Source organism: Schistocerca gregaria, chromosome 3 (genome assembly GCF_023897955.1).
Source record: "Schistocerca gregaria isolate iqSchGreg1 chromosome 3, iqSchGreg1.2, whole genome shotgun sequence".
NCBI classification, from domain to species: domain Eukaryota; kingdom Metazoa; phylum Arthropoda; class Insecta; order Orthoptera; family Acrididae; genus Schistocerca; species Schistocerca gregaria.
Genome location: NC_064922.1, coordinates 379,916,506 through 379,940,707, shown reverse-complemented (window position 1 = coordinate 379,940,707; position 24,202 = coordinate 379,916,506). Strand labels below are relative to the sequence as shown.

The 24,202-nt window shown below is 43.8% G+C and overlaps 1 protein-coding gene across 1 annotated transcript in view; it reads right to left on the bottom strand.

The window, feature by feature from the left end:
- The window catches only part of LOC126354028 (leucine-rich repeat-containing protein 15-like), a 316,933-nt gene that overhangs the window by 40,812 nt on the left and 251,919 nt on the right, over window positions 1-24,202 (bottom strand). The window contains exon 3 of the mRNA XM_050003360.1: window positions 9,182-9,441. Within this exon, the coding sequence (XP_049859317.1) occupies window positions 9,182-9,441 (260 nt within the window). The remainder of the gene's footprint in view (window positions 1-9,181; window positions 9,442-24,202) is intronic.

Genomic DNA, 24,202 nt, shown 5'->3' with positions numbered 1-24,202 from the left:
CCGTTGTCGAGCTTAGATCGTCCTACGTCCACAGTTTTACTTTTCAAGGCATCAAACAAGATAATCGCAAAGTTTCATCATTCAGTATACTATTTAGCCCAACTGAAAAACGCAAATGTGGTGCGAGCGTTGCCGACTTAGCATGCACTTACAATCGGTCTCCATTAACGATTTGCACTATCCTCCAGAACAAGGGCAAGATTAAGCAGATAGCTTCAAAGTGAGTGACAAGAGTATCTAAACAACAGTTCGTATTCTGTACTATGTCGAAAGGTTGTTCCTTACATGGATACATGAAAAGCAATTGCGAGGCGTACACTATTAACGAGAACGTCATTTGTGAGCAGGCAACAATGATTCGTCATTTGTGAGCAGGCAACAATGATTTCGTCCCGATCTCGTTAATAAGACGCCAGGTTCATCAGCGGCCGAAGAAGTGTTTAAGAGAAGCCGTGAGTGGTTCGAGAAGTGTAACCCTGCCGTTCTGTTCACTTTTTCTATGAAATGTACGTTTCGGTCAATATGATCCGGCATAATAAAACACGACACTGAAAAAAATCTTCTAATCACACGTATTTTTCGTACAAGTTCATTTACATTTCGAAGTGTACTGTATCATGGAATAATGTAGGTGGTGAGGTAAAACTTGACACACACGCCTGAAATGACATGAGGTTTTCTTGAAACCAAAACGAGGGCAAAAACCGGCGAACAGGTGGCGCTGCACATCAGTGAGTTAGTGTCGCTCCTTGAGAATCGTGTAAAAAATGTCAGCGTCATGATTGTGAGGTATGCCGTAATGTTACAGAATTGTACCATACCCCTGGCCGGTAAATATCTACTCAAACGTATGACTTTCTTGTGTATATTAATGGTTGGTTGGTTGGTTGGTTGCCTGGGGAAAAAGACCAGACAGTGTGGTCATCGGTCTCATCGGATTAGGGAAGGATGGGGAAGGAAGTCGGTCATGCCCTTTCAGAGGAACCATCCCGGCATTTGCCTGGAGTGATTTAGGGAACTCACGGAAAACCTAAATCAGGATGGCCGGACGCGAGATTGAACCGTCGTCCTCCCGAATGAGAGTCCAGTGTCTAACCACTGTGCCATCTCGCTCGGTGTATATTAATGACCTGTCATCTGTTACATTACCAGATGCCAAGTTTGTCTTATTTGCAGATGATACAAACATTGTGATACAAACATTGCAATAAATAGTAAATCAAATATAAATTTAGAAAGGGCAGCTAATAAAATTTTTACTGACATTAATAAGTGGTTCATAGCCATTCTCTGTCATTAAACTTTGAAAAGACCCACTAGATGCAGTTCAGAACTTCCAAGAGATTTCCTTCTTGTGTGTGTAAAATATAATGATACGGAAATAGGAGAAGTTGAAAGTGTAAAATTATTGGGATTACAACTTGATAATAAATTCAGTTGGGAGCAACATACTAACGAACAGTTAAAGCGCCTAAACAAGTCTGTATATTAAAAACAAAGATTCCAAGACTTACCAAGCGGGAAAGCGCCGGCAGACAGGCACATGAACAAAACACACAAACACACACACAGAATTACTAGCTTTCGCAACCGATGGTTGCTCCTTCCTGAAGAAGCAACCATCGGTTGCGAAAGCTAGTAATTCTGTGTGTGTGTTTGTGTGTTTTGTTCATGTGCCTGTCTGCCGGCGCTTTCCCGCTTGGTAAGTCTTGGAATCTTTGTTTTTAATATATTTTTCCCATGTGGAAGTTTCTTTCTATTTTAATTAAACAAGTCTGTATTTACAATGCGAATGATGTCAGACATAAGAGACGTAAATATAAAATAACTTGCATATTTTGCTTATTTTCACTCCATTATGTCATATGATATCATATTTTGGGGTAACTCCACAAACCGAGAAATTTTTTTTAGAGTTCAGAAGCGTATAATGTGTAGTGCAAATCCAAGAACATCATGTCGAAACCTATTCAAAGAATTGGGCATACTAACCACAGATCCTCAGTATATTTTTTCATTAATGAAGTTTGTTGTAAATAATACATCTCTTTTTCCAACTAACTGCTTAGAACACAGTATTAATACTAGGAATAAGAACAATATACATATAGATTTAAATCACTTACTCTTGCCCAGAAAGAGTCCAGTGTTCAGCAATGCATATTCTGAATAAGTTACCAGCAACAATTAAAAGTTTAGTTTCAGACAAGGCCCAATTTAAATATAATTTAAAAGAATTTTTGGTGGCCAACTCCTTCTATTCCATCTATGAATTTCTCAACTAGTGCAGTAGACCATTTTAATGAAAATTTGTTATACTTTAATTTTTGACAATATTTGGTTGTAACAGCCAAGTAACTTCCTACTGGATGAATGATGGATGTATGGAAAGCAGATTTAAGTCTTGAGTCTGTAAATAGTGGAAGTTTAATTTTAAATCTTGTACATTATTTGACTGTTCTTAAGTGAGGATCATTGAAATGAATAATTTACTTTAATTTTAGACCTCCAGGTCTAGCCCCTTCCCCAGCTCTCAGGCAAAGGCAAATAAAAAGAATATAAAGTCGGTGTTACGTAGGTGTTTAACTGTGACCTAAATTGTCCTATTTACAAGTCACCATTCGCCTTCCCAAACATTAAAAATACCCAATCCCTCCTTATACAAATTACCTTATGGACACCGATGCTGCCTAGTCTATTCCGTGAAGTACTAAATAGACACTCAGCCCACACCTACCACAGTAGTACAAGTTTAATATAGAATGGGTAGCTTTAAGGGATGAAATAGTGAAGGCAGCAGAGGATCAAGTAGGTAAAAAGACGAGGGCTAGTAGAAATCCTTGGGTAACAGTAGAAATGTTGAATTTAATTGATGAAAGGAGCCAAATAACTAGCTACTGTGTGAATGATGGATTCAATGAAAGCAGATATAAGTATTAAACCTGTAAATATTAGAAGTTGAATTTTAATTCATGTACATAATTTTACTGTTTATTGACTGAGGATCATTAAAATTAATGAAACTCAAGCTTTTCTAATTACATTTTGTAATGTGTTTATCTGACATCTTCCACACCCAGGAGGAACCCATCTTTTTGTGGGTCTATGGAATGAATAATCTTATCTTATGCAGGATGGCACTCCGCCCCATACTGCTACATGCATAGATGTCTTGCGAGGATCGTTTGGCGAGGGTCGCGCGCTGAGACGCCACTTCCGTCATACTTGGCCTGCCAGGTCCCCATACCTCAACCCGTGCGATTACTGGTTGGTTACGGGATTAACAAAAGTCGCCAGTCTACCGCAATCATACGACCTCATCACGGTTAATAAAAGGCAGCATCTGACGACAATTTTGCACCATACCTCCTGATATACTGTACAGTGCTGTTCACAACATTGTTCCTAGACTACCAGTGTCGATTAATGAAGGCTGACATCTTGAACGTTTGCTACAGAGAACGTCGTCTTTGCTACACATCGCCGGCCGGGGTGGCAGAGCGGTTCTAGGCGCTACAGTCTGGAACCGCGCAACCACTACGGTCGCAGGTTCGAATCCTGCCTCAGGCATGGATGTGTGTGATGTCCTTAGGTTAGTTATGTTTAAGTAGTTCTAAGTTCTAGGGGACTGATGACCTCAGAAGTGAAGTCCCATAGTGCTCAGAGCCATTTTTTGCTACACATCAAATGTTATGTTAATTACTGCATTTGTATCATATGAAGAATCTTCTGTTGGTCATTTTGTGAACTTTTATTTGGTTTCAATAAAACCGCATGTCTTTTCAAGCATATGTGTCAATTGTTACAACTCTACCTACCAAGGGCACCCATGCCCAGGGGCAAGGGAAGGCAGCTACTCCTTCCCCAGCTCTCAGGCAAACGCAAAGAAAAAGAAAAAGAATATACAGTCGGTATTACGTAGGTGTTAAACTGTACCTAACTCGTCCTATTTACAAGTCACCATTCACCAGCCCAAACATTAAAAATACTCAGTCCCTCCTTATACAAATTGCCTTATGGACACCGTTGCTGCCTTGCCTATTCCGTGAAGTACTAAATAGACACAAAGCCCATGCCTACCAGCTCCGCAGTTGGTGAAGGGATGGAAGAAATGTATGATGAAACAAAAGAAATTATTCAGATAGTGAAGGGAGGCGAAAATTTAATAGTCATGGGTGACTGGAATTCGATAGTAGGAAAAGGAAGAAAAGTAAAAGATTGGTGAATATGGACTGGGGGTAAGGAATGAATGAGGAAGCCGCCTGGTAGAATTTTGCACAGAGCATAACGTAATCATAGATAACACTTGGTTCAAGAATCATAAAAGAAGGTTGTACACATGGGAGAATCCTGGAAATACTAGAAGTTACCAGACAGATTATATGGCGGTAAGACAGAGATTTACGAACCAGGTTTTAAGTTGTAAGACATTTCCAGGGGCAGATGTGAACTTTAGCACAAACTATTGGTTATGAACTGTAGATTAAAACTGAAGAAACTGCAAAAGTCAGGAATTTAATATTATGGGACCTGGATAAACTGAAAGAACCAGTGTTTCAGAGAGAGTATTAAGGAACGATTGACATGAATCGGGAAAAGAAATACAATAGAAGTAGAATGGGTTGCTTTGAGGAATGAAATAGTGAGGGCAGCAGAGGCTCAAGTAGGTAAAAAGACGAGGGCTAGTAGAAATCCTTGGGTAACAGAAGAAATATTAAATTTAATTGATGAAAGGGGAAAATATAAAAATTCAGTAAATGGAGCAGGCGAAAAAGAATACAAATGCCTCAAAAATGAGATCGACAGGAAGTGCATAATCGCTAAGCAGGGAGGCTAGAGGACAAATGTAAGGATGTAGAGGCATATATCACTAGGGGTAAGCTTGATACAGCCTACAGGAAAATGAAAGGCACCTTTGGAGAAAAGAGAACCACTTGTATGAATATTAAGAGCTCAGATGGAAACCCAGTTCTAAGCAAAGAAGGGAAAGCAGAAAGGTGGAAGGAGTATATAGAGGATCTATACAAGGGCGATGCACTTGAGGACAATATTATGGAACTGATACTTCTTGAAGAGTGTGACAGAGCACTGAAAGACCTCAGTCGAAACAAGGCCCCGGGAGTAAACAACCTTCCATTAGAACTACTGATCGCCTTGGGAGAGCCAGCCACGATGAAACTCTTCCATCTGGTGAGCAAGATGTATAAGACAGGCGAAACACTTCGTAATCCAAGAAGAACGTAATAATTCCAACCCCACAGAAAGCACCGACAGGTGTGAAAATTACCGAAATACGAGTCTAATGAGTCATGGTTGCACAATACTAACACAAATTCTTTACAGACGAATGGAAAAACTGGTAGCAGCCGACCTCGTGGGAGATCAGTTTGGATTCTGTAGAAATATTGGAACAAGCGAGGCAAAACCGACCCTACGACTTCTCGTAGGAGACAGGTTAAGAAAAGGCAAACTTACATTTATAGCATTTGTAGATTTAGAGAAATCTTTTCACAGTGTTGAATGGAATTTCAAATTCTAAAGGTGATAGGGATAAAATAAAGGGAGCAAATGACTATTTACAACTTGTAAGGATACCAGATGGCAGTTACCGAGTGAGATGACGCAGTGGTTAGCATACTGGACTTGCATTCGGGAGGACGACTTTTCAACCCCGTCTCCGGCCATCCTGATTTAAGCTTTCTGTGATTTCCCTAAATCGTTTCAGGCAAATGACGGGATGGTTCCTTTGAAAGGGCTCGGCCGATTTCGTTCCCCATCCTTCCCTAACCCGCGCTTGCGCTCTGTCTCTAATGACCTAATTGTCGATGGGACGTTAAACACTAATCCTCTCCTCCAGATGGCAGTTATAAGAGCCGAGGGGCACAAAAGGGTAGCAGTGTTTGGAAGGGAGTGAGACAAGGCTGTAACCTATCCCCAATGTTGTTCAATCTGTATGTTGAGCAAGCAGTAAAGGAAACAAAAGAAAAATTCGGAGTAGGAATTAAAATCCACGGAGAAGAAATAAAAACTTTTGAGGTTCATCGACGACATTGTAATTCTGTCAGAGACAGCAAAGGACCTGGAAGAGCAGCGGATCGGAAAGAACAGTGTCTTGAAACGAGGATATAAGATGAACATCAAGAAAAGGAAAACCAGGATAATGGAATGTAGTCGAATTAAGTCGAATGATGCTGAGGGAATTAGATTAGGAAATGAGATACTTAAAGTAGTAAAGGAGTTTTGCTATTTGGGGAGCAAAATTACTGAAGATGATCAAAGTAGAGACGATATAAAATGTAGATTGGCAATGGGAAGGAAAGCGTTTCTGAAGAAGAGAAATTTGTTAACCTCGAGTATAGATTTAAATGTCAGGGAACCGTTTCCGTAAGTATTTGTGTGGAGTGTAGCCATGTACGGAAGTGAAACGTGGACAATAAACAGTGTAGACAAGAGAAGTTTTCGAAATGTGGTGGCCAGCAGTTGTGGGAGAGGGGTTCTAGGTGCTTCAGTCTGGAACCGCGTTACCGCTACGGTCGCAGGTTCGAATCCTGCCCCCTGGGATGGATGTGTGCAATGTCCTTAGGTTGGTTAGATTTAAGTAGTTCTAAGTTCTAGGGGACTGATGACCTTAGATGTTAAGTTCCATAGTGCTCATAGCCATTTGAACCATTTGAAATGTGGTGGCACAGAAGATTGCTGAAGACTATATGGGTAGATCACGTACTAAAGAAGAGCTACTGAACTGAATTGGGGAAAAGAGGAATTTGTGGCATAACCTGATTAGAAGAAGGGATCGGTTGGTAGGACTATGACACGTTCTGAGGCGTCAAGGGATCACCAATTTAGTATTGGAGGGGAGCGTGGAGGGTAAAAATCGTAGATGGAGACCAAGAGATGACTACACTAAGCAGATTCAGAAGGATGTAGGTTGCAGTAGATACTGCGAGACGAAGAAGCTTGCACGGGATAGAGTAGCATGGACAGCTGCATCAAACCATTCTCTGGACTGAAGACAACAACAACTAAATTTTCAAGTGTTAACAGAATTTTTTAACACCATGTACTTCCAATTTCAGCGCCGAAACACCCAGATGTGTCGCGAATCAATGACAATGGACCTGATAGCATTTCGTTGCTTTTTCGTGATTTTTTGCCCAAAACATGACTGTAATGGAGCTCCCTAAAACGTACATCCCTAGGTACGCCCCCCTTTGACTTCTTTCAGTTAGCAAAAGTAAAGAAAACCTTTAAGAGACGTCGTTTTATCAACAAAGATGAGATTAAATACGCATCGTAGGGGGAGATAAAAGCTATGCCAGTTCCAGAAGTGTTTTGGGGATTGGAAAATTGTGTAATATCTACTGGAGAATATTTTGAAGAGGATAACAGTAATGTAGAGAAATAATGAAATTACTTCCAAAAAAGACAGTCGCATTATATTTTGTTTAAACCTTGTGCCTAAAATTATAAATGCTTTCACTGAAGACTACTTCTTATCGGGTCGTGTCCGCCCCTGGTAGCTGAATGGTCGGCGCGACGGAATGTCATACCTAACGACCCGGGTTCGATTCCCTGATGGGTCGAAGATTTTCTCCGCTGAGGGACTGGGTGTTGTGTTGTCCTTATCATCATCATTTCATCCCCATAGACAGGCAAGTCGCCGAAGTGGCGTCGACTCGAATGACTTCCATCAGGCGAACGGTCTACCCAACGGGTGGCCCTAGCCACACGGCATTACCCTATTGGGGTCATGACCCACCTCCGTCCTTTGGATCCGCGCCTGATGGTGGAGGGTCACGTGACTGCGTGGTACCAGTTCCACACACCAGTGTGCCGTTTTAATGAGGGTGGCCAGTACTTTGTGGGGTGAGCTTATTTACTAATTGAGTCGCTTAGATGCGAAACTGTCCATGCCCACTTTTTTTTTTTTAAGTGAGTTGGCAACTCTGGATTGTAGACTGTGACATTTTACACATGCTTGAAATGCTATTTATGCTCAAAGCTCTCCATGTCCTATGAAAACCAGCTCACGAAAAGTGTGGTTAGATTCAAAACTGTCCATGCCAAAAAGTAAGTTGGGTACAAAACTTGCATTGTCCCTTTTGACAAATCGCATTGACGGCTGGGGTCATGTGACCGTAATGCAAGATGGCTACCATAAGCATGTAAACATTGTACTTGTGTGGTGTATTCAAAATGGTTCAAATGGCTCTGAGCACTGTGGGACTTAACATTTATGGTCATCACTCCCCTAGAACTTAGAACTACTTAAACCTGCACACAACACCCAGCCATCACGAGGCAGAGAAAATCCCTGACCCCGGAATCGAACCCGGGAACCCGGGCGTGGGACGCGAGAACGCTACCGCGCGACCACGAGATGCGGGCTGTGTGGTCTATTACAGCTGTTTATTCTGAAAGTTATACACATTATCAGAATGCTGTAAAAGTCCAAGGGGGGCCTAATTATAATTCTGAAATCGACCTACCAGTGTCCGTATGCAAACACGGGAAACACTTAGGACGCACAAACTCGAGCTGCATTATGAACACGGTAATTCCTATTAATGAAAAGAAACTGGAGGATGTTTCAAAACTCTTCGAGAAACACGATGGTGAGTCCTGGAGGGAACGTGAATCTCTGTCGTAGTACATGACATTACTAGGTTCCAGCAGCTCAGGGGCATCAGTTGAATCAGAATGCGTAGCAGGAGAAGATGAAGACATTGTTCCAGGTATGATGTACTAAGTGGATTGCAGTTTGTCAGTTGTTACACCATGTACCTTTCGAAATATTAAAAGAAATTAAAACTGATAACACAGTTTTATCTTTGCCCCATATCCTCTCCTCATATACAACTAGTCAGAGTCAAAACTGTCCATGTCCATTTCATTTGCATGCAAAAGTGGCCATCTGTAAAGTCAGATGCAAAACTGTCCAAGTCCATTTTCATTTTGCTTATATCTTATAAGCATTGACCTCCCGTTTTTTTTTTTTTTTTTTTCTTCAATAGCCCAAATGGTTTTGTACTAATCCATACTTATGTATACAACATATATTGTAGGGCAGTGTGTATTTACCCAGTGAAAACAGTTTCTCCACTTTGTCTCAAAGCCTGTTATGGAGGACACGGACAGTTTTGCATGTAGGCGACTCAATCGGTTTTGGTGGTCGACTGACCGGAGCTGGTGCCAGGCGTGGAAGGCTTGCTCGGGCACGGCGTCGAGGTGGCAGCCCTGCAGGTAGAGCACGCGCACGGCGGCGGCGGCGGGCGCGCTGGGTAGCAGCGCCTGCAGGCCGGCGCCGCCCCCGCCTCCGCCCCCGCAGCCGGACACGTTCACCAGCAGCGCGCCCTCCGGCAGCTCGGCGGGGATGGCCGACAGGTGCGGGCAGTCGACGCGCAGCCCGCCGGGCCCGCACTCGCAGTCCGTAGGGCACTTCTGCAACACCACCGTGACACACCTTCAAAAAACGGTTCAAATGCCTCTGACCACTATGGGACTTAACTTCTGAGGTCATCAGTCCCCTAGAACTTAGTACTACTTAAATCAGGGGTGTCCAAGCTACGGCCTGCAGGCCGAAACCGGCCCGCGTTAGCTGGCCGCACATCCCCGGTATCCGGCCCGCCAAATATTTGAGATGATGCCTACACTGCCAACAATTGAGTTTCGAGGCCTATCGCGACCAATACACCGCGACATTGGCTCTGCTACTCGCTACAAGACTACATAACTAAAGCCGGCCGCGGTGGTCTAGCGGTTCTAGGCGCGTAGTCCGGAACCGCGGGACTGGCTACGGTCGCAGGTTCGAATCCTGCCTCGGGCACGGATGTGTGTGATGTCCTTAGGTTAGTTAGGTTTAAGCAGTTCTAAGTTCTAGGGGACTGATGACCACAGATGTTAAGTCCCATTGTGCTCAGAGCCATTTGAACAATTTTTGAACATAACTAAACTTATTGTTGGGCCGCTTGAAATAACAATGCGTTGACATACTCAACCTCTGTTACGTCTTGCAGTAATAGTGTTGCAAACAATGATTTTGAGATTTCGTTAACTTTGCAGGACGCTTTCGTGAAGAATGTGCAGTGACATACTTTTTTGTCTGTGAAATTCGCCAGAACAAAATACGCCAGAATTTTGGTCAGGTACGTCCACCAAACAAAATTATGTAATTAAATAAAAATCGTAGTTCGTTTCAGTGCTAGCTATTCCCACAACCTTAGATTTTTGCAATTTCATCTTTCCTTTAGCCTAACAGTACGGTGATCATAGAGTGCTAGGGTGCTTTAATCCCACTAGGTAGATCTTGGCCCTTATGACTTCGTGGAGGAGTCAATTGGCCTGCAGACTAAAACGTTTGGAGACCGCTGACTTAAACCTAACTAACCTAAGGACATCACACACATCCATGCCCGAGGCAGAATTCGAACCTGCCACCGTAGCGGTCGCACGGTTCCAGACTGTAGCGCCTAGAACCGCTCGGCCACCTCCGCCGGCTACACACCTTCGTTCGCTGCACCGTGACACGTGACAACTCTTACAGCACTTTCTCTGCCTCCGCATCAGAACAGTTTCTATTAGGCGAGACTAGACAGCCACATAGCAAGGGCGGACATTAATTTCAAATTAAACAGCGAAAAAAATGTGCGAGAGAGGAGAAAAAATAAAAAAGAGGAAAAATTAAAACACCGAATTGTTTTCAAATACATGCGGAAGAGTTGCTTAACAAGCCTTTACTTTTTGAACAGAATATACAGAAAACCTACACACACCGATTTATACCCAAATGCCTTCAGTTGCCTCCCAGCGTGAAGGCGTTTTGTGCACACTTGGTCACAGGGCACGATCGATCTGCGATCAGGAGAGCCTTCCAGCAGAACTGCGGCACCTAGAGACATTTCGGAATAATGGGTTCAACCAGAAGCAAATAAGACACGCACTCAGACAGACTGCGCCAAGAGAACAAGAAGAATAAACAGAAGAACCCAAGTCGTTGGCGTGCATTCCGTTTGTCGGAAACACCTCAAGAACAATCGGCACAATCCTGGGGAAACAATGTGAAATGTGTATTCCGACCCCCTGCAAAAACCTTGACTCTACTGGGTTCAGTGAAAGATGACCTAGACCTTCGAAAATCAGGCGTTTATCAATTACCCTGTCAGTGCGGAAAATCATATATTGGGGAGACAGCCCGCACTGTAGAAGAGAGGTGTCGCGAACACAAGCGCCGTACTGAATTACGCCAGGCCATTAAATCAGCCGTGACTGACCATTGAATAAAGACTGGCCATACTATGGACCATGAAAAAACAAAAATACTCTGTCAATCCTCCTACTTCTGGGACTGTGTTACTAAAGAGGCCATGGAAATCTGACTACAGGACGATCTAATTAATAAAGACAGCGGCCTTCAACTTAGTCGAGCTTGGAACCCTGCACTCAGGCTGGAGAGAAATATGCCGTCCCAGAGATAGAGGACCGCCCCCGACGGCGGCAGGAGACGGCAGACCCCAGTTCAGACCCAGGCGCCGCTTCACCACCACCTCCTGTAGCCGCCGCGTCGGCCGCACTATAGACACCACGAGAGGAACGGTAGAGGGGGTAACGGCTACTATATATGGGGCGCCGAGAGGAACAGCACAGCATTCGTCAGGAACCACCTGAAGATGGCAGCGTGTACGTCTGCCGAAATATTGTGGAGAAATTACGACGCTACCCGGTCGGATACCCGAGAACTGTTCAAATTGGAAATACGCCGGGAAAATTTCAGATCGCATATCAAGTCTTTACTTTCTTTGACCAAAGTGCTTGCTGATAAAAAATCAGGTTCATTCCTCATTCTATAAATATTTCAATTACAACAATAATATCATGATTATCCAGATGACCAAATTTCATGCCTCGGCATGTCTCCCCTCAGTATAGCATAATTTCTAAATTTAAAAAAAATCATTTGCACCAGAAAATAGTTTCACACTTTTATTTGTTCATTTTCTTGGAATTAACTAAAATACGTAACTGAAGCCAAGTTTGGTTGTACTGGTATACTCAGTTGAGTTCTGGTTTAAGGTGTTCAATACTGTCTTCCTACTTCAGTTATTTTCGGAAATTTTAAAAAAACTGTGGTGTCACAAGGCTTAGGCCTGTCCCATACCTCATTAAATCGACCAAGAATTATACCAACAACTGTAAGAACAGTTATTATGTTCTTTAAGTTTGTTTTTGGGTTTTCAGAAATACTGTGGGAAGAAAGTTTATTTATGTTGTAGATAATGTAGAAGACGTTGCCCAACGACTACCACAAAAGTTGGACGTAGCGGCAAGTGGGCAAGGAATAAAACGAATGCTGCAAACTACCGCGAGCCATGGAAGAGCCTGGGCCGCGAAGGCGTCGAGCTTCCTACGCCGTTGTTGGACAGCGTCAACGGAAGAGATATTCTGCTTTCTCTTTGCAAACAGATCGATCGAGTCTTAAAAGGTTCTTGTAAAACGTGTAGGCGAGTGACACATTATGTGGGACCCGATGCCTGTAATACTTCCACAGTTATTAAAAAGTTGTTAAACGGCAAAACCAATAGTTCATCATTTATATAGATAAAAAGTAGTAAAGATATCGAAGGACGTAAACCGCGGGCGTTACGTGGTGAAAACAAATCAACTAATAAAATGTTGTTGTTGTTGTTGTGGTCTTCAGTCCTGAAATTGGTTTGATGCAGCTCTCCATGCTACTCTATCCTGTGCAAGCTTCTTCATCTCCCAGTACTTACTGCAACCTACGTCCTTCTGAATCTGCTTAGTGTATTCATCTCTTTGTCTCCCTCCATGATTTTTACCCTCCACACTGCCCTCCAATGCTAAATTTGTCATCCCTTAATGCCTCAGAACATGTCCTACCATCCGGTCCCTTCTTGGTGTCAAGTTGTGCCACAAACTCCTCTTCTCCCCAATTCTATTCAATACCTCCTCATTTGTTATTTGATCTACCCATCTAATCTTCAGCATTCTTCTGTAGCACCACATAGTAAGTGTCTATAATTAAGTATACAGCCACGTAACACTACAAAACTGAGGACAGAAATTAAGAAACAGAGGACATCTGTTGTAGGACATTCGTTGTCCTCAATCAGTTTTCAAGGAATTGAGAACTAAGCATGAAAACCTGACAACTGTCCCTAGAAAATGAGGACGTCTGGCCACCTTAGTGTAATGATTAATAATATACAAACATCAAAAAAAGTTTTGCATCACCCCTTTTCCCACTACTCCTGAAGCCAGACGTTGACTGTGGATATTGTATCACAGACACAGTCCCTTGGACTGTTCAGAGATGTCACTAAACACGCCCAAAGATGTAAACAGCCATACATGAGCAGCACCTGTTAGACGGAGGGGTCCGACAGCCGATCAGTTTCAGTCATTCCACCAGGAAGGAGGTACACGGCTCGTGTTGTCTGTAGTTAAACTATACCTAGACCGTCAGTACCGCCGTTCGATCGCGTCTGCACTGTCACCTTGTGTCAGGAAGGGCTCTCAACAAGGGAAGCGCTCACGCGTCTCGGTGTGAACCAAAGCGATTTTGTTCGGACATGGGGGAGATAGAGAGAGAGACAGGGACTGTTGATGACATGCCTCGCTATGCCTCGCTCAGGCCGCCCACGGGCTACTACCGCAGTGGATGACCGCTACCTACGGTTTATGGCTCTGAGGAACACTGACAGCAACGTCACCATGTTAAATAATGTCTCCCGTACTGCCACAGGACGTCGTGTTATGGCTCAACCTGTACGCAATAGGCTGCATGATGCGCAAATTCACTCTCGACGTCCATGGCGGTGTCCATCTTTCCAACCACGACACCATGCAGCGCGGAACAGTTGAGTCCAACAACATGCTGAATGGACCGCTCAGGATTGGCATCACGTTCTCTTCACCGATGTGTGTCTCAATAGCCTTCAACCAGATAATCGTAGGAGACGTGTTTGGAGACAAACCGGTCACGATGAACGCCTTAGACACACTGTCCAGCGACTACAGCGAGGCGGAGGTTCCCTCCTGTTCTGGGGTGGCATTATGTGGGGCCGAGGTACGCCGAAGGTTGTCATGGAAGGCCGTAACGGCTGTACGATACTTGAATGCCATTCTCCCACCTATAGTGCAACAATATCGGCAGCATACTGGCGAGGCATTCGTCTTCATGGGCGACAATTCGCGCCCCCATCGTGCGCATCTTGTGAATGACTACCTTTAGGATAAAGACATCGCTCGACTAGAGTGGCCAGCCATGTTCTCCAGACATGAACCCTATCGAACATGCCTGGGATATATTGAAAAGGGTTGTTTATGGACGACGTGACCCACCAACCACTCTGAGGGATCTACGTCAAATCGCCGTTGAGGAGTGGGACAATCTGGACCAGCAGTGCAGGTCATTGTGGCCGAGCGGTTCTAGGCGCTTCAGCCAGAACCGCGCTGCTGCTACGGTCGCTGGTTCGAATCCTACCTCGGGCATGTATGTGTGTGGTGTCATTGGATTAGTTAGGTTCAAGTAGTTCTAAGTCTATGGGACTGATGACCTCAGATTTTACGTCCCTTACTGCTTAGAACCATTTGAACCATTTTGGACCAACAGTGCCTTGATGAACTTGTGGATAGTATGCTGCGACGAATACAGGCATTCCTCAATGCAAGAGGACATGCTACTGGGTATTAAAGGTACCGATGTGTACAGCAGCCTGGACCACCACCTCTAAAGGTCTCGCTGTATGGTGGTACAACATGTAATATGTGGTTTTCATGAGCAATAAGAAGGGCGGAAAGGATGTTTATGTTGATCTCTATTCCAGTTTTCTGTACAGGTTCCGAAACTCCCGGAACCGAGGTGGTGCAAAACTTATTTTGATGTGTGCAATAGGAGACCTGCATTTTTGTGCCGTTGGTTGGACGCTGGTTTCTGTGGAGGAGAGGGGGGGATATCGGGGAGACCGATGGTAGCAAAAAGAGAGGGCGCTTCGATTCTCGCCTAGAGCGGCAGAGCACCTAGCAACAACGCCCCTGCTCCTCATGTGATGCAATTATGCTCAACTCGTCGCACTTCTCATAAATAAAAAACGTTTTCTTGAAATGGAAACTGTTTTTCTTCCTCATGACAAATTCTAAGCAACAAAAGTTTGTTCCTATGTAACATAACAAGAAATTATTCCCGGGTTTACCAATATGTAACTGGAAGCCAGAAGCAACTCCGATTTGCGGTGACATAATGGTTTTTGTGGGGGGATAGGTCGCATCCACACGTTCTGCAAAGCCTGATAGAGAACACAATCCTTCTGAAGCAATTCATGTATTTCAGTCGAGTCAGGAGATTGAAATACCTCGATTATTAGTTTCACTACAGGATTATTAACTAACTAAAACACTGATAAAGATATACTAATAACTTTCATAATACTTTGCCAAGACAAAGTCCAATTAAAGTTTCGTAATTCTCTTATCAAACGGAAACATTTGGTATACGCCCACATCACAATAAGATTCAGTTTGATTTTATTTTTTGCAGTGATTTTTGTTTTATATGTTATCAGTCCTTCCAAATCCTTTCTACCCAATTTAGTCGGTATATTACAAACATGATTTGCACGCCATCAGAACCAGCAACTTCCGAGGGACGCCTAGTGTCATGTAGATGCAATGAACTATCTGCATAACTGGCCATCATAATACCTTAAAATTAGACAATAATTAATTTGAGCCATGGCACACGTCGTGATTCCGACGTAGGGCTTGTTTCACGCCACAGAAATGACGCCATAGGCTATTAAAACAAAAGCAACAGATTCTAACGATAGAGGCAGAGGAGGGCACTTGCCAGTAACACTTCCATAGCTGCAGTGAGAGTCTTAGTATGCTGTCGACAGCTGTAGATGTGCATATCTTCTCACGTTGGCGCTGTATTGTTTTTGCTCAGGCTGAAGTTGGCAACTCCGATGCAGCAAGGAAGTTCAGTGCATCAACTGTGATTTTGGAAAGCAAATAAACAAACATCACGCAAAGCGTTTTAAATGACAAAGTTTAAAAGATCACCTCAAACATAATAACGGATTCATGGACCTGCAACCCTGGACACCCAGCGACAACAAGGTAAGTATAGCCGCAGGAACTGTGGATTTGGAAATCTGCGGTATATGTGGGGGCTCCAATGATATTTTTTATTAGCTATAAAGTAGATTTCGCTTTAGGTTCGCCTGCCACACTTTGCAACACAAAGGCTATCATGGTACCATGCTTTCTCAGGTGTCTCTAGACTTCTTCAGTCTAGAATATGTGCGGTTAGTTCACTGCATCTGCCAAACGCTGGGAAATTGTACAACTCCATGATTATTAAACGAACAATAATATTTTTATGGTAACCGAAAAGGTAGGCTACTATCGAGACGGAATCACTTGAATAGAAATGAAATTACGAAAAAAGATTTAACTTTCTAGTAAAATACTAAAATATAATAACGTTTTGGGCACGCTTATGAACGCTATACCAGTACATGAAATTTATCTACAGGGTGTTACAAAAAGGTACGGCCAAGCTTTCAGGAAACATTCCTCACACACAAATAAAGAAAAGATGTTATGTGGACATGTATCCGGGAACGCTTAATTTCCATGTTAGAGTTCATTTTAGTTTCGTCAGTATGTTCTTCCACCTACGCTCAATGGAGCACGTTATCATGATTTCATACGGGATACCCTACCTGTGCTGCTATAACATGTGCCTTTACAAGTACGACACAACATGTGGTTCATGCACGATGGAGCTCCTGGACATTTCAATCGAAGTGTTCGTACGCTTCTCAACAACAGATTCGGTGACCGATGGATTTGTAGAGGCGGACCAATTCCATGGCCTCCACGCTCTCCTGACCTCAACCCTCTTGACTTTCATTTATGGGGGCATTTGAAAGCACTTTTCTACGCAACCTCGGTACCAAATGTAGAGACTCTTCGTGCTCGTATTGTGGACGGCTGTGATACAATACGCCATTCTCCAGGCTGCATCAGCGCATCAGGGATTCCATGCGACGGACGGTGGATGCATGTATCCTCGCTAACGGAGGACTTTTTGAACATTTCCTGTAACAAAGTGTTTGAAGTCACGCTGGTACGTTCTGTTGCTGTGTTTCCATTCCATGATTTATGTGATTTGAAGAGAAATAATTTAATGAGCTCTAACATGGAAAGTAAGCGTTTCCGGACACATGTCCACATAACATATTTTCTTTCTTTGTATGTGAGGAATGTTTCCTGAAAGTTTGGCCTTACCTTTTGTAACACCCTGTATATGCTAGTGGAAGGGGAGACAACATGTCAACAGGGTCTGCAGTGCCGGAGAACTGACAGGACAACGCTGACTTGAGAAAGTTTATGCGAAAATGGTTCAAACATCAAGATAAAGAATTCTTTGCAGCCGGAATAGAAAAGCTCAAAGCCCGTTGGAATGTTCAAGGGGATTATGTTGAAAAGTCGGAAAAAAATTGTTTTGCAAAAATAAACGCTTTTTCTCCGGACCAATTTGTCTCTTTAATTAATTAACGACCCTCGTATTAAACTTCTGCCCAGTCGATAGTTCCATTAGAACATTAAACGAAGTCAGATCAAGGATGTTAGTCCCATCTGCCTGCACTGCCTCTACTACCCGATTTCTCTTGTTCTGTTCGAAATTCATTTGGAATGCAGCGTGGAATTACATCTTGCCTTGCAGACCACATACAGGTAGATGTCAACAGTTCGCCGCCTTAAGCTCCGATGGTTGGTACGGTGTGGTGCGCCATTTGTGGCCCATCGTCTGCATGAGAGTTATTATCCGCGACTATTTCGATCTGGATGTGTATCGTGATAATACTAATACTTTCTGATTCACGCAACAGTAAATTTTTTAAATGTTCTCGACACACTTTCCACAGTGTAGAGTGGTATATTGTACCATTAGCCGGCCGCGGTGGTCTCGCGGTTCTAGGCGCGCAGTCCGGAATCGTGCGACTGCTACGGTCGCAGGTTCGAATCCTGCCTCGGGCATGGATGTGTGTGATGTCCTTAGGTTAGTTAGGTTTAAGTAGTTCTAAGTTCTAGGGGACTGATGACCTCAGCAGTTGAGTCCCATAGTGCTCAGAGCCATTTGAACCATTGTACAGTTAAAAATGAAAACTCATTTATTTTTCTTCATAATGTAGGTACTTACTTAGGAGTTGGTAGGGCATTCTCCAGCGAAAGCCAGAGGCACCGATTTCGAGTCCGGTGCGTTTTAATTTGCCAGGAATTTTCGTCCAGCACTCTCTCTCTCTCTCTCTCTCTCTCTCTCTCTCTCTCTCTCTCTCTCATCAGTTACGCATTGTCAGTAACTTAACTAGGCCAAATTCAGGCAACACGGTAACTGGATTTGGAATTGAAATCACATATATATTACTGCATATGAAATGTTGAATGGCTCTGAAGTATAATACAATATCAAACGAAATGTAAGAGATAAAATATAAATTTTGTAATCACCAGCTTCGAATGCAAATTGAAGTTTGTACAAGTTCGATATTTTGCCCCAAAGTATTATACAATATTTTCTAGCACCTGGTTTGCCAGTGAAGTTGCTCTTCCTATAAGCTGTGATTCGAATGCAGTGGAGCTGAGATGAGCGTGTGAACATTTTTCCACATAAGCGACATTTCATTTAGCGTCGCCGCTCCCCCCGTTTCCCCTCGTACACTTTCACCTGTCTCAATTTCTGATACTCCACCCCTCAGCTGTTAACTCAGATACTTCCTGTATAGAGATGTTACGGTTGTGATTCGGCGCTCAAACGGCGGCTTGTGTCGCTTGGGCTTTCAGCCGACCTGAATTTGGAGTACGCAGAGGCTTTTTCAAAATGGCTCTGTGCACTATGCGACTTAACTTCTGAAGTCATCAGTCGCCTAGAACTTAGAACTAATTAAACCTAAATAACCTAAGGACATCACACACATCCATGCCCGAGGCAGGATTCCAACCTGCGACCGTAGCGGTCGCTCGGTTCCAGACTGTAGCGCCTAGAACCGCGCGGCCACTCCGGCCGGCTGCTTTTTCACGATTCATGTATAGCTGGCGCAGTTTTTATTGTGGCTAGACATTAAATATTGTCTAAAACCAATAAAAATTCTCTTCTGGTGGCATTTATAGATAATTCAGCTAACCGTTTTACAAGCATTTCGTCCCAAAACGCGCAGAACTTGCGGCTAACTATTGTCTTATTGACGAAGAATGAGCAATAAATAATACGTACGATACGATTACTAGCTACCTGGCACACTCCCCACTAATTCTGAATTGCAAACATCGCAAGACTTCGGGCAGATCTCATTTCCGTGAGTAGCCTCCAAATTTTCTTTTCCAACGAAGGTAAAGATTTTCCAATAGCTGATTTAATGTGGTATCCAGTGTTGACTACATTTCTTAGCCTACCAGCACTTCATCTATCAAGGGAATCTTCTCCACGTAAAGCCTTGTTTGGTCAAGATTAAGAAATAATTTACAAGAAAGACCCACAAAAATTGTACTTCATTCATAACAATTCTACGTCAAGCTTAAAGTTTTTTTCTTAGCAGTAAATAGTAGTCTTCAGTAACAATGATGCCTGTTATTAATTTGCGTAACGCTAACTATGTAACATTTTTATTGGTAATTAAACTGCTATAATTAATTATAGTTGCGTCTTATTGGGTTTTTATGGCGTTGTTTTTAAACCGCATTTTCTTTTTTGGTCGCATTATATTACAATAACCAAGGTTGTATCAGAGTTGAGAGTCGTTTTAAAACTCTCTTTTTGAGCAATGGTATTCATACTTCAACTGTATATTTCATTGTGTGCTTCTATCAATTTATACGCTAATTGCAACTTCGCTTTCATGAAACGTGTGTATGGCCGTTAACTCTGTATGGGTCCTGTTAACCACACCACGCAAAGCATAAAACGCGGCCGAATTTCTCTTGTGGGCTATATACGTGGTCGACGCGTGTTTTATCCCTCCGCACACCACTACGCGCTAGTATGGGTCGGAGCTAGCCCACCCCGTCCTCTGCTTCCGTTGGAAAGCAACAAATAAAAACACAAAAATTAAAAACCACAAATGGCAGAAGCAAAAGTGGTCCGTATCTTGGTACTGAGAACGCTGATTGCTTTCCGTTCGGTTACTTTAGAGAGGTACAGCCATAAAAACAATGTTGTACATTTACGAATACCAAGTTATCTAGGGCTATTACTGTTACTGCAACGAAATTCGAAACTGTATCGATTAAAAACAAATACACTGGCGGAAAAATGTGTGTGTGAATTCCTAAGGGACCAAACTGCTGAGGTCTTTGGTCCCTAAACTTACACACCCAAGTCCAAGACAGGACTCAAACCTCCGGCGGGAGGGACCGCGCAATCCGTGACATGGCGCCTCAATCCACGCGGCTCCTGGCGGAAAAGAAATCACAACATCACGGAGTTGTGCGACATAACTCAAATTTGTAGGCGTGTTTCTATATCTGAAAGATGATGTTTATTCAAATTTCGTTCCAGTCGCATAACAGTGACGCTGGTATCGACATTGTGAGAAAGTGTATCAGATTTGCTTCAAATACGCGCCGTAGCGATTGTGATTGTTAGTTATCGATGAGACTGGACGTGGTGAGCTGATTTAGTCACGAATGCTTTTAAGGCGACAAAGACGTCATCATCAAGACCTCATTGAGGTCGTATAATTGGGCTAAGGGAAGCTGAATATTTTTTAAAAAAAAAAAAAGTCAAATGGCTCTGAGCACTATGGGACTCCAATATCTGTGGTCATCAGTCCCCTAGAACTTAGAACTGCTTAAACCCGACTAAACTAAGAACCTAAGGACGTCACACACATTCATGACCGAGGCAGGATTAGAACCTGCGACCGGAGCGGTCGCGCGGTTCCAGACTGAAGCGCCTAGAACAGGTCTGCCACGCTGCCCGGCTGAATATTCCCTCTATGATGTTGCAGAAAGATTTGGCAGGAATGTAGCCATCATGCACGGTTGCTGGCAACGGAGGCCACGAGTGCATACGGTCGCAAGAAGACCGGGCTCTGGATGGCCACGTGGCACTACAGAGGCGAAGACCAACATGCTCTGCATCTGCAGCACAAATCTGAGCAGCAGTTGGCACCGCAGTGACAAGTCGAACTGTTACCAGTCGGTTCCTCCAAGGACAGCCCCGAGCAGACGCCGTGTAAAGTGCATTCCACCGACCCCAAACCACCGCCATTTGCGGCTTTTGTGGCGCCAAGCGAGAGCTCACTGGAGGTAAGGGTGGAGGTCTCTTGTGTTTTTTGGTGGTAGCCTCGGTGAAAGTGATGGCCGTGTGTTGGTTAGAAGCAGGTCATTGAGGGTCTGCAACCGATCTGTCTGCGTGCCAGAGACATGAACCTAAACCTGGAGTTATGATCTAGTGTGCGATTTCGTAAGACAGCAGAAACACTTTCATGGTTATACCACGCACCCAGCCTGTAAATTTGTGCGTCAGTCTGGTGATTCGACCTGTTGTTCTGCCATTCATTAACAGCACCCTTGAGTTTGCTTTCCAAGCGTACTACACTTGCTCGCATACTGCTGTTGTAGCCCAACATACTCTACAGAGTGTCGACATTTTGCCTTGTCCTGCTCGATCACCAGATTTGTCTCCAATCAAATGTGTTACCTAGAAAAATTCATTCCCGATATTTCATTACTCTACATTTATTACTTTTTTTGTGCTGCGGTCTTTCCGTCAGTGTATGGACGGGAAATTGCGTCTGAGGTATATCGCTAACAATAGGTAACCAGGTAGCAAGTGAAGTAGGCCGAGACTGCGACCAAAAGGATGTAAGACTGGAGTTTAACGTCCTGTCAACGACGAGGTCATCAGAGACGGAGCTCGAGCTTCGAATGGGAGAACAAATCGACAGGCTACTTCTTCAAGGAACCGCCCCGGCGTTTGTCTTAATCATTTTAGAGAAAGCAAAAGCACAAAAACCTAAACCTCTATGTGAACCGCTACCCTCCCGAACGTGAGTCAAGTGCTCAAAGAACTGCGCCTCCTCGGTCGTTGTAGGACCAAAGCCCTTTAAGTAAATTTTCATGAGAGGCTTTCTAGTCAGAATCTACTACTCGGTGTGGGTGCGCGTCAAGAGCTTGCGCGTAAATCAGACGCCAACCAAGTCGCGAGTGTTCTGATGGCATTAATGATTAGGTGACTGTGTTGAATGTGGAGTTGATAACGCTGATCATGCTGCATGCTGCGCTTGGGCAGAAACGTGGGACTGTGGCGTCGTCTGCTAACGTGTACAGGGGGTGGACAAAAAAATGGAAAACTAGCGAGAATGCCTAAACATAAATGCAGATGCTAGCCAAGTATGCTTGTGGTTCTGTTGTATCTGGCCACGAACCGCACCTGTGAAATGTCCTCAATACGTTGCATGTGCCAGTTGTGGTCATAACAGTGTTCTATGTAGTTGTGAGTACATTATATCGTATCTAAGTGAATTCTAACGTGGAAAGATTGTTGGTGCTCGTATTACGGGTGCTCCCGTAACCGAGGTATGACGGGTGTTTCCGTAACCAAGGGAGCCGAAGTGTTTCGTGTTTCAGGAGGGACCGTATCGAAGATTTATGCCGCTACATAAAAAACGGAAAAACAACATCCGCTTGTTCACAACGCGGACGAAAGTGTTTAATGAATCATCTTGACGGACGGTCATTGAAGAGGATTTTAACAAGGAAACAACAGCTGTTGAAGTCACTGCGCAACTTAGAAGCACCAAAACTCAAGAAGAAAGCTCCATAAGCTGGGAATTGCAGGAGCTGAAATTCTAAAACCAAACATTAGTGATGCAAATATCTGAAACAGAAAAACCTGGTGCCACGGCCACAAGACGTAAATTATGGAAGAGTGGACTAAAGTCAATAGATCGGATGAGTATTGTTTTACAGTTTCCAACTTCTGGCGAAGTTTCCGTCTGGCGTACGTTAACCGAAGCCTACGATGCAGACTGCTTGCTCCCAAGAGTGAAAAATGTAGAGGAGGGGGGGGGGGCATGAATTCGGTGATGATATTGGGCCCCATTGTTACTCTGGAAGGTTGCATTACTGCCAAGAATTATCTGACCATTATGGCTGATCAAGTCCAACGCACGGTACAAATTTTGTTCCCCAATGGTTGTCATGTGTTCCTAAACCAGTGCCTGTTCACGTAGCTTTCATTGTCTAGGACTGATTTTGTGAGAACAAGGAGGAACTACATCTCCCTTGGCAAACAGTCACCAATTCTCATCTCCCCTGGAAACCAGTCACCAGATCTCAACATTGAGTCTTTGTGGTCTACTTTGTAGAGAAGCATGCGTGATGGCTATCCAACTCTGTCATGGCTACCTGGAACTATCGTGTGGCAGCAAAACTTGGTATACATACACTAATGCCTTAATGCGGAACCGATTAACATTGAAAAAAATAGTTCCGTTTTCGGCCACCAGGTGCAAATCTGACGCTGTGAAGGCAACACAGACAAATAGAAATGTTTCCATACGAGATGGATTAGGAAATGAACGTGGGCAGAAAAAGCCAGACAAGTGAGAAAGGCGTGTTTACTTTTTTATCAACTGCTGCTAACACAGTTTGTTCAATATCAGCACTGGAGACGTCGACGAGATGACGTACAGCGCCACATTTGTAAATGGCGGCGAAAATTGCAACTAATTTTTTCCGTGGTAAATCGGTTGTGACGCATATCTACACTATGTGATCACAAGTATCTAGACATACCCAAAACATACGTTTTTCGTATTAGGTGCATTGTGCTGTCACCTACTGCCAGGAACGGACTTCGAACGCGGTCAGGTGATTGGGTGTCACTTGTGTCATACGTCTGTATGCGAGATTTCCACACTCCTAAACATCCCTAGATCCAGTTTCCGGTGAACGTCATCTGCCAGTGATTGTAGTGCCAACAGTAAAATGCAGAGGCCGTGGTGTTCTGGAGTGGTCGTGTTTTTCATGGAGGAGGCTTGCACCCCTTGTTGTATTGCGTGGCACTATCACAGCACAGACCTACATTGATTTTTTGAGCACCCTCTTGCTTCGCACTGTTGAAGAGCAATTCGGGGATGGTGACTGCATCTTTCAACGCCATCGAGCACCTGTT